Below are 16,564 nucleotides of genomic sequence, written 5' to 3'. Positions count from 1 at the left end.
TCCCTTGACAGTGGCTGCCCTCATTCTTTAGTCGGCAGATAATTGCTAAACATAAGCTTTGCATCAGGCAATTCATGTGCTTGCTGTAAGCACTAGGGATATAGTGGTAAATAAGGCAGAAAAGATCCCTGCTCTTGAGATTGTTTCAGTAAGGAAAAGACAAACAGCTAAGTAAATAAATAAATGAAAAGGGGAGGGTAGGTAGGTGATAAGGTCAGAGAAGAAGGCAGTGGCTAGATCATGTAAAGCCTTGTCAGGACTTGCAATGTATTTTCTGGCTTTCTAAAATATAATTAACCGACCTTTAAAAATGCTTTCTCAAAGGATTGCCCTGTACCATCAGATTATATCCTGAACCAGTCCAGTAATTTAAAGTCCTTGATTAAGTTGATCTCATTGGGGCAGTATGATCTCCCTCTGGTGCTTCCCCATAGTTTTTCTTTGAGCCTTATAAATAGAGCTATTAACTAGTGAGATAGTAACCATGCCTGTGGCATCTGCTTATTAGGATGTTTTGCAATCTATATTTCATTTTCCCAACTATCCTTCAGAGCTTTGAGTAGTGGAAAAACTTAGTAATGATAGACTTTCTCTCGTGGCTTCTGTAATCATTCTGTTTTCTCCAAGGAGTGAGAAAGACTGGGTCTATATGTTTGGAGAAAAGAAAATTGATCGTATTTTTCCTTTTTTTTTTTTTAGAGCTCCAAGCCTTACATGAAATGGTCCAGCAGAAAGTTGTCACTTTGCTAAGTGACCCTGAAAATATCGTGAAACAAACCTTAATGGAAAATGGAATAACACGGCTGTGTGTATTCTTTGGACGTCAGAAAGCCAATGATGTTTTATTGTCCCACATGATCACTTTCCTCAATGATAAAAATGATTGGCATCTGCGTGGAGCTTTTTTTGATAGTATAGTTGGTATGTTTTTTTGTTTGTTTTTAAATTTATCTTTAAGATTTGAATTATCTTCTCAAACAGATACTTTCATGCAGTCTGAAAGGTGACAGTACTACCAAATTTCATTAGTAATGAAATGAGTTCCTGGTATTTCTGTCTTCATGCTGCTTTTGGTTGATGGAAGTATCTTAGCTGATCAAGGGATTGGTTAATAAAACTGATATACCCTTATAAAGGGATACCATGTGGTCATTAAAAAGTATGTTTTAAAAGAAAATTTAATGACCTGGGAAAGTACCATGAAATATTATTAAAATGACTGAACCCAGTCGTGTAAAGGTAACAATAACAAGTCATATGTTTCTTAACAAGGCTGAATATACTAAGATGTGGACAGTGATTATCTCATATTTGTCAAATTTTCTATAGTAAACATGCATCACTTTTACAATCAGAAAATAACAAAGTATAATTATGATTGAAAATCAATCTAATTAGAAAGAATTAAAGCTTATAGGCTTTGCTTTTTGTAAACTGAACATTTGTGAAAAATTAATCAGCTTTTTTCCTACTGTTTTTTCAAAATGTTGCAATTCTTAATTTTCAGATTTATCTAAAGAAGAGAGACATCTTGTATTTTATCTGCATATGACTCCTATTGCATTTAGATTCAAAATTAGAAAGAAATGGACTTTATTTTGGTAGATTGTCATGTTTGACACAAGATTTAATATTTTTCTTTTTGGAGTAATAACTGATCATTTTCCACCTGATTGTACTGACCTTTTCAATTTTAGTTTTGGTCATTTATGAAATGTTATATGCTAAAGCCATATTATTAAAATTACCCACTAACCCTTTTTATATCATTTTACACATGATTATAAAGCTTGTCTATTAACTCAAAAGATTTAAAGACTGTTCTGCACACTGGAAAGCTTTGCAGGTATCCAAACTTTCTCATGTAGTAGCAGAAGGCTGTAATAGAGTTTAGATTTTGATTTCCAATAATCTGGGAAAGTAACTGCTAAAAGGTTTGCTGTTGGATGTTTTTCCTAAAAAATAAAAAAAGGAAAGAAACTCATATAGCAACAATATTCCTATTTTTGCGAATATTAATGTATAATGTTTTGGAGAAAAGGGTACTTTCTACTTTTGAAAAGCCTTGAAATTGCTGTTCTTGCTTTGTTATAACTGGAGATTACTGTACCTCCTCTTTTCAGACATCTCTAGTTTGTTTTTAATTTTTGCATTAGTTTATTGATTCATGTCAGCCTTCCATCTTGGACTCCATCTAACTCAGTTCCTAAATACAGTATGCTTTGCTTCTCACACCTTTCTGTCTTTCATGCTCTCTTCTTTCAAATAATCTTATTTTTATTTCTTTTCTTGGGAAAAGGTGGTTCTTGGAACTTCATCTATTGGTTAATTCATGTGTATTTTGAAAAATGGCCTTTATATTAGTTCTTTTTTCATTTTAAAATAATTTTCATTGATTTTTTGTTTGTTTATAAAAGTAATACATACTTGCTGTAGAAAAATTGGAAAATTCGTGAAGAAAACAAATCCCCTCCAATCCTCTAGCCCATGTACAGCCTCTGTTAATGTTTTGTTTTTTTCCTTCCTGTGGGTCATCCTCGCCTTCTCCTTCCACCCATTGTCCCGTTCTGCCATCTGTGAGGCACTGTTGTGTGCTGGCTAAGAGCAGGCACTCTTGGCGACAGACTTCTGGGTTCAAGTTCTGGCTTTGTCACCTACTGGTTGTGGTTCTAGGGGAAATCATTTAATCTTTTGTGTGTCTTAGTTTCCCTATCTGTAAAATGGGAATAATAATATTACCTAACTCACTGGTTGTTGGGAAGATAAAATGAATTAACATATGTAATAGTGCCTGGCACATAAGTGCTATGTATGTATTGTATTACTTCTTAGTCTTGTTATTTTTTAAACATTTTTCTAGGAACGTATGTATATTCTAAGCATTTTCTCATGTCATTAAAAATTCTTTGAAACCGTAATTTAATAGATAGAAATATTTCATTATACAGTTTTATCAAAAGTCATTTAACTCTTCTTTTGAATGTTTAAATTGTTCTAACTTTTGTCAACCATATATTATACACATAATCATTTACATAAATATTTGCCTGATTATTTTCTCAGGCTAGAAGTCTGAAATTTTAATTACTGAGTTAAATAATATGAACATATTTTTAAAACTTGACACATTTTATAACCTTTTCAAAAAGATTATATCATTTACTACTCTGGTCAGCACTGTTTGATAGTACTGCACAGCCTTCCAGTGTGGACTAGGCTTCAATCAACCTTTGCCTGTTGGTAGCTTAAAGCAATGACTTGTTTTAGTGTATATTTATTTGCTTATCAGTGAAGGTGAAAAAAATATCTCATGTTGATTACTTATTCATATTTCTTACTCTTTGAATTTTTAATTTATTATTTTGGCCCCTTTTTTGATGGTGTTATGCTTTTCTTATTGATTTTTTCTGAGCCTTTTATATATACATTAAAAACAATAACTTTTTATCTTTTCTATGGCACTTTTCTCAAATAACTTGACTGTTATTTTTTATGTCTTTTAAAATAATTTTAGTGTTGTCAATTTATTTGATCTTTTCCTTTGTGATTTTTTTTTTTTTTTTTTTTTTTTTTTTTTACTTTTGTGCTTAAATATTTTCCCATTTCAGAATTAGGTTAATAATCTGTTGGGCACATGTCTGTTTTGTTTTGCTTTGTTTTAATGCTTTATTTTTTCACATAAAAATATGAACTGTTTAATTGATCTTTATTTTGGGCTGTGGTATGAGGTGAAATCTAAATTTTTCTCAGAAATATAACCAATTTTCCTAACACTATTTACTAAACATTTCATTTATTTTCCATTGACTTGTGAAGCTTCTATTATCACCTGTTGCATGCATATATCTTTTAGGGTTACTTTTCTAGATATCCTATTCCATCGATTTTTTTCACTTCTGTACTCAATATTATACTCTTTATAGTTATATTATATTTTAATTATTATATATTTATAAGCAACTTTAGTATCTGGTAGAATAAGCTCCCCAGATGTCAATCTTCTTTTCCAAAATATTTTGAGCTATTTTAGCTCATTATACATTTCAGTTTGTAAAGTTTTTAAATATAATCCACTGGAATTTTAGACAGCATTTTCTCTTTTATTACAGAAAAAAAATTCTAAAATTATTTCTCAATACAGTGGAAATATGCTTTTGCAAATTACTCAAAATATATGAAGTAAGTATGAAAGGCAATAGTTGCACTTTCCAGAGGCACCTACTCTGGTTTGTGGTTTTGGTTTGATATCTTCAGGTGATTATTGCCACGGCTCTAAATAGTATTTTCATATTACTCTTTAGGATTATCAACTTTACACTTTGTCTCTTGACTTTTTTCTATGCCACACGAAGATTTAACTCACTCATATACCCCAATCCCCTTTCGCCTCTCTGTTTTGAGATGTAGATCTTTAGTTTGTTGTTTTTATAACTTTAAATAGTTCAACCTGTTTCTTATTGGTCTACTTCTGACTTGCACTACAAGGAATTTAGTGCCTGCATTCCTCCCTTCCTCCCTTCCTCCCTTCCTCCCTTCCTCCCTTCCTCCCTTCCTTCTTTTCGTTTTTCTTCCATTCTAATTCTTTTGTTGGTTGATAATTCAACTAATTGTTAATTGACAGTTCAACTAAACAATTGCATTTTCATAGTTGATAATATTTACATTCTGTTATGTAATTGTAATAAAGTCTTTTGTGCTTGTATAGACTGATTCTGAAAATTCAAAACAATTTACATGATTAAGAATGTGTAACTTTTATTGACTTTAGAGCCAAGTAGTGCACTATATTTATAACTGCTTCACCACAATTCTAATGCCATAACTCCTTTATCACTTGATGAGAATGTTTATAGCATCAAGGTCAGTGGATTCTTTTTCTATCCTCTGCAAACTACTAAATGCACATTTTAATTTATTTCATTTTTACACTATGACTTTCTTGAACAATTTTTTTGTTTGTCATGGAGTTTCAGAGTTTCTTGTTTTCCTTTTAGAGAGAAAAGTAATATACCTTCCTCACTTTATATTATCTAGCTTCTTTCTTACCAGTTTTATCTATTGCTTGTAGTCTGTTCCATTTTTCTTCTTGATAACATTTTCGAAGTTTATTGACTTTTAGTTCTAATTTGGGCTGATTAATTTCTAGATCTTTACTAGCTATTATCCTTTTTTCCCCATTGAATTCCTGGGTTATATCTACCATTTTGTACATTCTACATTTTCTTTATTTTTCTGGAGTACATCCCTAAGAACTTTCTTAGAAATGTTTGCATGGGAGGTAAACACATATAGTCCTGGCATGTCCCAAAATGACTTATTTTTGTTTTCTTATTTTATTGACAGTTTGGGTATAAAATTTCTTCCATAACCTTGAAGGTCTTGCCCTGTTGTGTTCTAGCCTACATTGCTGCTGAAGATCATCTGATGCCAGTCTGATTCTACTTCCCTTTTATGGAATCTGTATTTTTCTTTCTGTAAGCTCATAGCATCTTTTTTTTTCCCTTGGTGTCGCAGAATTTTTTGAAGATTTGCATTGGTGTGGGTCTTTTTCATCTATTATGCTGGGTAGGAAATGCAGTGTCCCTGCCTGGATTGTTGCTTAATATATTTGACTTTTGATTAATTTTATTGTTTTACTTAATGGCATTTGTACTTTCAGTATAAAACAATCATGTAATGTTGCTTCTCTTTTTCAGGTGTTGCCGCCTATGTTGGCTGGCAAAGCTCCTCAATTCTCAAACCCCTGCTGCAACAAGGTCTTAGTGATGCTGAGGAATTTGTTATTGTGAAAGCTCTTAATGCCCTTACCTGTATGTGCCAGTTAGGGCTGCTGCAAAAACCCCATGTCTATGAATTTGCCAGTGATATTGGTAAGTTTTTGTTTCTCAAAATTAGGATGGGAAAATTAGGGAGTGGTAAGAGAAATAACAACTGATAGGGCATTGTAAAGTTTCTAGGCAATCTATAGTGAGATTTTCAGCTTCATTGTCCCTGTTGTGTGTGTGTCTGTGTGTGCACACCCATGTGCATGATTATGCCTGCATGCTTGTATGTATGTGAGCGACACATAGGCGCACACACAGGAACACTGGCCCTCCAGCCCAGGTTGGGAAATACACCTTTGTTTTAATCTGTAGTTAAGTCTTGATGATCCTTGAAAAATGAAGATTTTTTTTTTTTTTTTAAAACACAATGTGGATTAAGTCTTTAACTGCTCTGAAGAGTCAGCTTATGTTTTTGGCCACTTGACCATTAACCAAGTTGAAACTGGATGTGGAGGATTGTCTGTGACTTCTGTCATTGCACTGATCGCCAGTTAAGCATTCATAGTATTGACGTTACTACTGTTAGTAATTTTATTAACCAATGAAAGGAATTAATTCCTTGACCTTTATAACAGTTATCTAGGTCCATCAACTTAAAATTCAGAATAAGAGCAAAAAGGTACATGTGACACATTGTAAAATTAAAAATATTAGAAGCTCTTAGTCTTCTTAACACTTCATTTTAAGAAAGTAACCAATGTATTGATAAGATTGCAAGTTGGCTTTGTACTGAGAAGACATGAAATCTTAGGAAATTGCCTTTTTAGATAAAATACTTTATTGCTGCTGAGTGCTTTGCCAAGAAAATTTATAGAAAGCCAAAATTAGTTAGATTTGGGTAATAGATTTTTCTTGAGGCAATCCTCAGAGAAAAAAGACAAAGGAGTTTTTATTTTGATAGTTGAAATTATATGGTTAGATAGTAGAGAGGTATAAAATGTCTGGAAGTTTTTAGCCATGAATGTAGCTTTTTAAAAGAAAAATTTTGTGGAAATCTGAGTATATGTAGGTTTCTTATTTTGCACTCTTAATATTTATAATCATTCTTTTAGTTTGTAACACTAATTTGGTTTGAATTTTTTTGATGAGTATGTTAAAAATAATGACAAATTTAACAGAAAAGTTTTGAGTATTGTCAACATAATCATGATAAAAATCTGTTACACTGAAATGCTTTTGATTTTTTGTGTAAGCTGCAGAGTGCTAAGCCTTGAGGGAGTCATCTCTGTTTTCTTCCTAATTTTTAAAAGAGCTAATAGCTTGGGAAACAAAAATCATTAATATATTGAAAGGTGTTAGAATGTTTTTTGAATTTCTGATCCTGTGTAGTGTAAGGCAGACGTAGAAAACACCCCTTTTCATAATAATATTAAAGAGAAAATGTATCATCTTAATGCACATATCTTGCTGCCTGGAATATTTTCCTGCTCATTCTCATTGTGTGAATTCTCACATCAGTGTTTTCTTTTTTACTCCTGTGAAAGTGGCATTACCTCCTAAGGGTCGAGTTTTTCTTGCTTTCGACTTTGATCTTCTTCATGCTAATGAAAATCCTTTGTATATAAATATGTACTTGTATATTCTAATTTCACATAATACATTCCTTCTGTTGCCTAATTATTTGGAAATTATTTTTGAGATTTAATATGGCATATAATTAGCATTTTATTTATCTACAAAATGGATGTCCATCAATTTTTAAGCAAAAATTATCATAAAAGATAGTTTTTTACCCCTCCTGTCAAATTTTGCAGAAATTTTTCTGAGTCCTATGGGTTTTAGTCATTGGTCATAGGATGAACATATGGGGTCCTCATGTATCTTAAGTTTAGTATCAAAATAAATTATTATCTTTAGGTATAGAATAAACCCAATGTGGTACAACTTTTTGGGTGTGATTCTCCCTTAGAACTGGAACTGAATTTGGTACCAGCTATGGGGAGAAAAAAAACCCTTGCTGAGAAAAATCAAGCAAATAGTCATTTGTTGACATTTTGAACTATTTAAAAGAAGAAAGTTTTTAATAACGTAGAAACACCTACTTACTTAAAACAAGTGATAAACTGTACGCATCTCTCTGTTCTGTCTTTATGCGTGGTTAGCCTGTTGTAGTGATTCTTAAAGGGAATTAGGGTGGTGGTGGTGATTATCATGATTAAAAACTATACTCTTCCCACTTAGACATTATGAAAACTCACCTTTCCGTCTGCTTGTCCCCAGATAATTGGAAATGTATTGGATGTTTTATAGGAAATCCTTGATTCTGGTTTCTTGTATTTGGAGTCTTGGAGGTTCTTTGTATCAGCTACTGACTGATATAATAATGCTGTATAACAACCAACCACAAAATCCCAGTAAATCCTTCGGTCAAGTTCTCAGCATGCATCTGCGAGCTCAGTGAGCGGCTCTTCTTTAGGCCTTGCATCTCCCAGACGCCTGTGGTGATTGTGGTTTATCTGTCTCATTCTGGGGCCCAGGTTGGAGGGGCAGCAACCACCCAGGTTATGTTCTGGGTGATGGCAGAAGCCTAGCTATGCCACACATTTCAAGCCTCTGTTTGTGTTACATCTGTTGACATTCCATTGGCTAGAGCAGGTACTGTGACTGAGACAAGAGGGAGGGACAGAGAAGTACCCTTTGTACACCATGAGCACCAGGCAAGTGACTGTATAAACAGAGATAACACAAAGAATTGGGACCACTAATGCAGCCTCATCTAGTGCCTAGCTCTGCCAGGTCATCTTGAGTTTATTTATTTTTTGGAGGTTTTTCAATGTTTTTCCAGTCCTCATTTTCTCTGTTGTCAGAGGGAAACTACCAGCCCTCCCTTGTTGGCCGTCTCAGAGGCTGCAGGGTGTTTATGAAATAATCAAAATCACCTCCATGTGTAGTTACAAGAATTGGAAATGGGAGAACTTTGGAGACAGATACCTTGAACAATTTTCTTCTCTTCCCCTATTTATATAAGTAATATTAGCATGAAATAGTATTTTTTTTATCATTTATTTTTAAAATTTACTTTATACTGAGGTAACATTGGTTTATAACATCATTTAAGTTTCATGTGTACAACATTATATTTCTACTTCTGTACACACTACAGTGTGCTTACCACCAAAAATTTAGTTTCTGTCCATCATCATTCAGTTGATCCCCTTTACCCATTTTGCCCTCCTCCCTGCCCCTCCCCGTCTGGTAACTATTACTCTGTCCTCTGTATCTATATGCTTGCTTTTGTTTGGTTTAGTTCATTTATTTTACTTTTTTTGTTTGTTTGTTTTTTATATTCCACATATGAGTGAAATCATATGGTATTTTTCTTTCTCAGTCTGACATATTTAACTTAGCCTAATACACTCAGGGTCCGTCCACGTTGTTGCAAATGGCAAGATTTCACCTTTTTTTTATGGCTGAGTAATGTTCCATTGCATATTTATACCACATCTTCTTCATCCATTGATGGGCACTTAGGTTGCTCCTATATCTTGGCTATTGTAAATAAAGCTATGATGAACATAGGGGTGCATGTATCTTTTTGAATTAGTATTTTCTTATTCTTTGGATAAATACCCCAAAATAGCTGGATCTTATGGTAGATCTAAATGTTTTGAGGAATTTCCACTCTGTTTTCCATAGTGGCTGTACCAATTTACATTCCGACAGTATATGAGGTTTCCTTTTCTACACATCCTTTCCAACACTTACTATTTCTCCTCTTTTTGATAGTAGCCATTCTGACGGATGTGATGTGATGGCTCATTGTAGTTTTGATTTGCATTTCCCTTATAATTAGTGATGGTGAACATCTTTTCATGTGTCTGCCAGCCAACTGTATGTCTTCTTTGGAAAGATGTTTGTTCAGCTCCTCTGCCCATTTTTTGTTTAGGTTGTTTGGTTTTTTGTTGTTGAGTTGTATGAGTTCTTTATATATATTGGACATTAACCCCTTATCAGATATATGACTTGCATATATCTTCTCCCACTCAGTAGGTTGTCTGTCTGTTTTGTTGATGGTTCCTTTTGCTGTGCAGAAGCTTTTTAGTTTGGTGTAGTCCCATTTATTTATTTTTGCTTTTGTTTCTCTTGCCCAAGGAGACATAGCTAGAAAGATTTTTGCTAAGACTGATGTCAGAGAGCATGCTGCTTATATTTTCTTTTAGTGGTTGTGTGCTTCCAGGTCTTTAATCCATTTTGAGTTAATTTTTGTGTATGGTGAGAGATAGTGGTCTAGTTTCACTTTTTTGCATGTCGTTGTCCAGTTTTCCCAATACCATTTAAGAGACTGTCCTTTCTCCATTGTATGTTCTGTGCTCTTTTGTTGTCCACATGTATGGGTTTATTTCTGTCTGGATGATGATTTACCCGTTTATGTAAGTGGGGTGTTAAAGCCCTTACTGTTACTGTGTTGCTGTCAGTTTCTCCCTTTAGGTCTGTTAATAATTGTTTTGTATACTTTGATGCTCCTATGTTAGGTGTATATATGTATATTAATCACTGTTATATCTTTTCAATGAATTGCCCTGTTTATCATTATATATTGTCCATCTTTGTCTTTTGTTACCTTTTTTTGGCTTGAAGTCTATTTTACTTGATATGAGTTTGGCTACGTTCCCTCTCTTTAGGCTGTAATTTGGAGTGTCATCTTCCATCCCTTCACTTTGATCCTGTGTCTGTCTGCAGAGCTGAGGTGAGTCTCCTGGAGGCAGCATATAGTTGGGTCTTGTTTTTAATCCATCTGGCCACTCTGTGTCTTTTGATTGGTGAAGTCAATCAATTTAAATTTAGGGTGATTATTGATAGATGAGGACTTAGTACTGCCATTTAATCTTTTGTTTTCTGGTTGCTCTATATCTTCATTGTTTCTTTTTCCTTGTGTTTCTGTTTGCCATTTTGGTTTGGTGGTTTTCTGTGATTTATTTTTCTCAGTTTCCTCATTTTTTTAATGTTTCCTCTCTGTGCTCTAGATTTATGTTTTGTGGTTACCATGAGGTTTGTATAAAACATTGCATAGGTAAAATAATCCTTTTTCTACTGATGGCATCTTCATTTACCTCTATGGGTTCTGTCCTTTTCTGCTTCCCTCTTTGTCTTTTTGTTGTCTCAAATGATCCCTTTTTATGTTGTGAGTTTGTTACCAAATTGAAGTAGCTATAGTTATTTTTTCTGCTTTCCTTCCCCCTTTAACCTCCTTTATTATGCTATAATAAAGTGTTTAAAAACCTGTTCTCATAAAGAGTTGCTGTTTTCTGAGTCTGTCTATTTATCACCTTACTCAAAGTTCTGTGTACTTCTGCTTTTTTGTTTCTGGTAGATGGCAGGTCTAGTGTTGATGAACTCCCTCAGCTTTTGTTTGTCTGGGAAGGTCTTTATTTCTCCTTCATATGTGAATGATAACTTTGCTGGCTAGAGTATTCTTGGGTGACAGTTTTTATCTTTCAGTGTTTTGAGAATGTCATTCCATTCCCTCCTGCCTGTAGAGTTTCTGCTGAGAAATCTGCTGGTAGCCTGAGTGGGGTTCCTTTGTCGGTTACCTTTAAAATTCTTTCTTTGTCATTGATTTTTGACAATTTTAGTATAATATGTCTTGGAGAAGGTCTTTTTGCATTGAGGTAATTAGGTGTTCTCTTAGCTTCATGGACTTGTATATCTGGTTCCTTCCCCAGGCTTGGGAAGTTCTCAGCTATTATTTCTTTAAATAAACTCTGTTTCCTTCTCCTTCTCTTCTCCTGGGATACCTATTAGCCTAATGTTGTCCTTCCTAAAGGAGTCTGATAGCTCTTATAGAATTTCCTGTTTTTAAATATCTTATTTCTCTTTCTTCTTCTACTTTTAGATTTCTAGTTTTCTATCTTCGAGCTCACTAATTCTCTCTTCCATATGGTCTGCTCCATTTCCAGTGCTTTCTAATTGCATTCTCCAACTCGTTTATTGAGTTCTTCAGCTTCAGATTTGTTTGGTTCTTTTTTTGAGTTTTAGTCTCTTTGGTAAAGTATACCTTCTGTTCATTAGTTTTATTCCTGAGCTCATTGAACTGTCTCTGTGAGTTTTCTTGTAGCTCGTTGAGTTTCTTCGTGACAGCTATTTGGAATTCTCTGTCAGATCTCAGTATTCTTTGACTTTAGTTTCTGGAGAATTTTCATTTCCTTTTTGGTGGTACAATGTTACTGTGGTTCTTCATGGTGCTTGATGAGTTGTTCCTCTTCCTGTGCCTTTGAAGTAGTAAAAACCTTTCTACTTGATTCTAATGATTCAGCAGGTTGGAAGTTAGAGGTCTTTCTCTTTGTTTTCCAGTAAGTGGCCCGACAGCACAGGTTTTTAATTTCTTTTACCTGAGCTGCCTCTGGTTATATTTGAGAGTCTACAGTTTCCACCCTCCACTGCCTCTGTTAGAGGTGTCGCCCTGTGACCTCATTATTGCTTCTTGTGCCTCTGGTGTTGTTGGTGCCTTGCTGCTGCCAGTGTTGCTGGTGTCATTGCCTGGGGCACCAGGATAGTGAGCTCTCCTGCCACGCCCAGGATCCTCTGAGTCCCAGGCTCCACTGTCACAGGATGAGGGGGAAGATGGAGTGGAGCTGGGATTGCATGGGCATCTCTGCCGTGTCTGGTATTGTAAGGTTCGAGGACTTTGCTGCTGTGGGTGGAGGTGTGGGGGGCCAGAGCTGTGGGTCCCTCTGTGGCTGGAGGGATGGGGTCCCAGGCCCCACTGCTGTTGCTGCCCAGTTACCTGTGGCTGCTGCTGTGGGGGAAGGGCAGAGTCGTGTGTACCACCTCCCCTGCTGCTACCATGTTTTCTGGGGCTGCAGGCTCAGCTGCCATGGTCAGAGGTCCAGGACTGCAGTCACCACCTGTGCTGTTCTCCTGGTTCTACCTCCTCTGTTTGTGCCAGTCCACCCACCTCTAGATGTACAGATAAGTGGAATTCTCCTGCATCTGCTGTGTTGGGCAGAGGCACCTTTGTTGAGCTGTGGATGTTTTACTGGTTGTAGATTAAAGGGGAGACACAAAGGGAGCATCTCACTCCACCATGATGTTGACATCACTGTGATAATATTCTTATTTCTCTATTAGCCTGAATTTCTTATAAAATTAGTATTCTCTAAATGCTGATGCTTTTACATCCTCAGAACAAATACTTTTTTTTTGCTTTTAGAAGTTTGAATTTTATTCTAAATCAGGTTAGTTTGGATGTTTGAATTTTATTCTAAATCTTACTTCAGTTAGTTGAATCATTGACTTTAGGTGTAGTACAGAAAATAGTTAAAATAAAAGGTGTGAAAAAATATTCATTTAATTTTCTTGTATCTTAAACTCTTTAAGAATGGGCATCATATGTTTTCTGGCTTTTAGTTTCCATTCATAACGCCTTGTGAATGAATTTATGAGTACTGTATTTGATGTCATCAAATCTTTGCATTAAAAAGAATGTCAGTCAGGCGAAATCATTCCCTTAATTTAAGCTGTGGCTTGGAGGAGAAACAACTCATTTTCTTTGTCCTTTATGTGGTAAATGGTATGTCCTTGGACTTTGTGGAGGTATTGGGTGGGGGAGTAATAGTTTGCTATATACTGTTGGGACTTTTTATGTCTCTCTCCAATAGTTTTTAACCCAGTCTTGTAACTGAGTATATGCCCACTGATCTTCAGCCCTGACTAAAAATATAACAATTTAAATCCCAAGAAAAGAGGTAGCTATTTTTACTCTTCTATGGTATTGCTGATATTTATGGTAGGAGATATTATAATAGCAGTATGTTCACTTGGTTCAGTTTAAGTCCCAGGATAATTGAGTATATGAAGGCAACCTGATAGTAACATTTGGTATAATCTCTTTATCAATTGTGTTATAAGGTGAAAATTTGTTTATCTCGATAGTGTGAGACTGTTTATGAACATCGTTTAATCCATACCTTTTTTTCCCTCTTAGCCCCCTTTCTGTGTCATCCCAATCTGTGGATACGCTATGGTGCTGTGGGATTTATCACAGTGGTAGCTCACCAAATAAGCACAGCTGATGTCTACTGCAAACTGATGCCTTACCTTGACCCGTATATTACTCAACCAATAATACAGGTATGCATGTTCCAACTTGGAATCAATCTTCCCTCCAAACTGTGCCCCTTTAAAGAAAGGTTTAGAGAGTCCTATTTTTATTTAAAATTTTAAAGATTTAAATTGGGCTACAGCATTTTCACATTCCTTTCAAGCTAGTTAATGTTAATGGAACAAACACTTTGGAAGGTGAGAGAAGTTCAAGAGACTTACGTGTACATCATGTTGTACGTAATGCAGCACTCAGTAGTTCATCCTTTTTCCTTTTGTGCAGTGTTGTAAAGCATCTGCTATTAAGTAAATATAGCAGAAACGTATATTAATGGACCTGCTTTTGTTATAAAAGTATAACTGATTTCAGTCCAAGTCCACATTTATAATAAATTTGAAAAAGTCTTTTTCAAAAGTTTGTTTTTGGAGCACTAACTGGTTCTGTTTTTTTTTTTTTTTTTTTTTTAAATCTAATGACTACCCCACCCCTCTTGCTCCCTCCCTCCCCCCGCTTACCAAGCAGTGTAGTACTTGATGATAAACTTTGAGTCTTTGGTTTGTACAAGACAGTTATTTACCAGTTTGTCCGTGTTTATACCCTTCATTTTGCTGGACAGCCAACTATCAAAATAGATATTTAAATTGAATGGACTGTTGAGAGATGATTCTGGCTGTTAAAACATCCTAAAATGTCCTATTTTTTTTACTAAAACTCTATTTTTCTTTTGCAAATTCACATTCCTCTCTAGCTTTCTCTTACTTGTATAAGCCCCAGTGCGCCTTCCCTGTGGTTGGAGAAAATGGCCTTGGATATCCTCTGCAAACAAGTGGCTTTGACTGCCTTCAGTCCTTACTTTTCATAATAGATTAATCCAATTTGGGAAATCATCATTCTCTATTTCATAGAGTTTGTAGATTTTAAAATTTTTATCCCAAGGAAAATTTATATATCCGTGAAAGATGGATAATATTGCTAGAAAATATGTCCCCCCTTTTTGAAGTTTATTAAGGCTTCCTTGGAAATCAGGTCTAGAGATTCCTACTACTTTGACTACTTATTGTATTTAGAAGTTTGGCTCTTAAACTCATAATGAAAGAAAGAGAAAGTGTTTCTGGGATTGAAAATTGCATGTGTTTGTAATAACTTTTAGTTGTGGCTTACTAAAATAAATCTGATATGTAAGTGGTTTGTTAGAAATCACCATTCTCTTTGTTTTCTCAGAAATTATTATTACTTTTTGCTTTTATCATTGTTTTATATTTTGAAAGGCCAGGCTCAGGAGTTGAGAGACTAATTATCTATATGCTTCATAATTTTTACCTTTCTGCAGTTTGGATTAGACAAAAGATACCTTTTTATGCTGGTTTCTACTGGCCAACTTACCAGGTAGTTAAATATGTCTAAAGAAAGTCCTCTTGGTTACTGTTTAGTAATGCTCATCCTTTTTATTATAAGTGCATTGGCGAGGAGAGTATTCTTGGGGATTAAAAAAGGAGGGATTTTATGAACTCTGTGGAGACAGTAATGTTTTTTGGAAGTGGTTGAAGCTATTGGGAAAACCTGATGGCTGAAGGGTGGCTGTTGAGCATCTTCTCTGGATCAGTACTTTTGGCTACTTGACCTGTGAACTGCAGGTACTTTTTAGATCTAGGAAGTCATCTGACATTTTGGGATCTAGAAAACTTGGGATCTAAACTTTCCTAGTCTGAGTATTTATTAGTAGTATTCAAGTATGATAGACACAGATGTGTACTCAGATGCTAACAATGAATGAAGAAATACCGTAGCTCTTTAAAGGTCACTGGTATTTTTTCTTCTAAGCAAAAATTGCAGATATTGATATCTCCCATTTTCTTAGAAAATGAATATCTATGTTAACTTTACACAGGTTATGTTTATTGAATTTGAAAACAGATGTACTCTATGTTGTATCTTTGGCTGATTCTTTTTATTTTTCTAATGTAGATTGAAAGAAAACTTGTTCTACTCAGTGTTTTAAAAGAGCCAGTAAGTCGTTCTATATTTGATTATGCTTTGAGGTCTAAAGATATTACTAGCTTGTTCAGACATCTTCACATGCGTCAGAAGAAACGAAATGGGTCTCTTCCTGACTGCCCTCCACCTGAGGACCCTGCCATAGCACAACTTCTGAAGAAATTGCTCTCACAGGTTGTATCACCTTTCTGAAATCTTACATTTAAATGCAAATTTTATAAAAACATTGAGGTATCCATGTCACTCTTAAAAATATTTAAAAATATTTTGATTAAGTTGTATCATAACAAATGAGTAAATAAATCTGGCAAATATGCATTTGCTTTGGTATCTAAGACATATTATGATGATGATAAGGCATTGGGTTGAGCTAAATAAGGAATCATGGGAGACCTAGTAAGTTTTTTTGTGATTACTGGCTATGTAAATGAGGGAAAGAGTAGGTATAACCTTAGATTTAAGTAATATCCTTGATTGCATTTCATATTTCATCAAAAATATAATGAAATTCAGTTAGAAGGAATAGTACAAAACACAGATGCAATGCAGAAAAATCCTGGTTTATTTCAATTCAGATTTAGAGAGTCTTCACTACATGCAAACAGCTAAAATAACTGGGATTTATAATGCGTCTTAGATTGAATAAACCAGCAGTTTACTGCTGTATCTTAAAAGTCTGTGAATTTGGATCCTTTTAACAAAT

General features: G+C 34.7%; 1 protein-coding gene across 7 annotated transcripts in view; it reads left to right on the top strand.

Moving 5' to 3' along the window:
- Positions 1-16,564, top strand: part of PIK3R4 (phosphoinositide-3-kinase regulatory subunit 4) — an 81,884-nt gene that overhangs the window by 22,069 nt on the left and 43,251 nt on the right. For 6 of the 7 annotated variants that reach the window (XR_014262826.1, XM_082459211.1, XM_082459206.1 and 3 more), the window contains exons 6-9: positions 700-921; positions 5,697-5,870; positions 13,750-13,895; positions 15,832-16,035. Coding sequence is in view for 6 of the 7 variants with exons in the window: in XM_082459211.1 (XP_082315337.1) it covers positions 700-921; positions 5,697-5,870; positions 13,750-13,895; positions 15,832-16,035 (746 nt within the window). In the remaining variant the exon portion in view is untranslated. The remainder of the gene's footprint in view (positions 1-699; positions 922-5,696; positions 5,871-13,749; positions 13,896-15,831; positions 16,036-16,564) is intronic. The other variant, XM_082459209.1, reaches the window with a different exon arrangement.

This window comes from Balaenoptera physalus (assembly GCF_965194825.1).
Source record: "Balaenoptera physalus genome assembly, chromosome: 4".
Taxonomy (NCBI): Eukaryota; Metazoa; Chordata; class Mammalia; order Artiodactyla; family Balaenopteridae; genus Balaenoptera; species Balaenoptera physalus.
The sequence above is the reverse complement of the archived record's forward strand: the minus strand, read 5'-3'. Positions and strand labels throughout refer to the sequence as shown.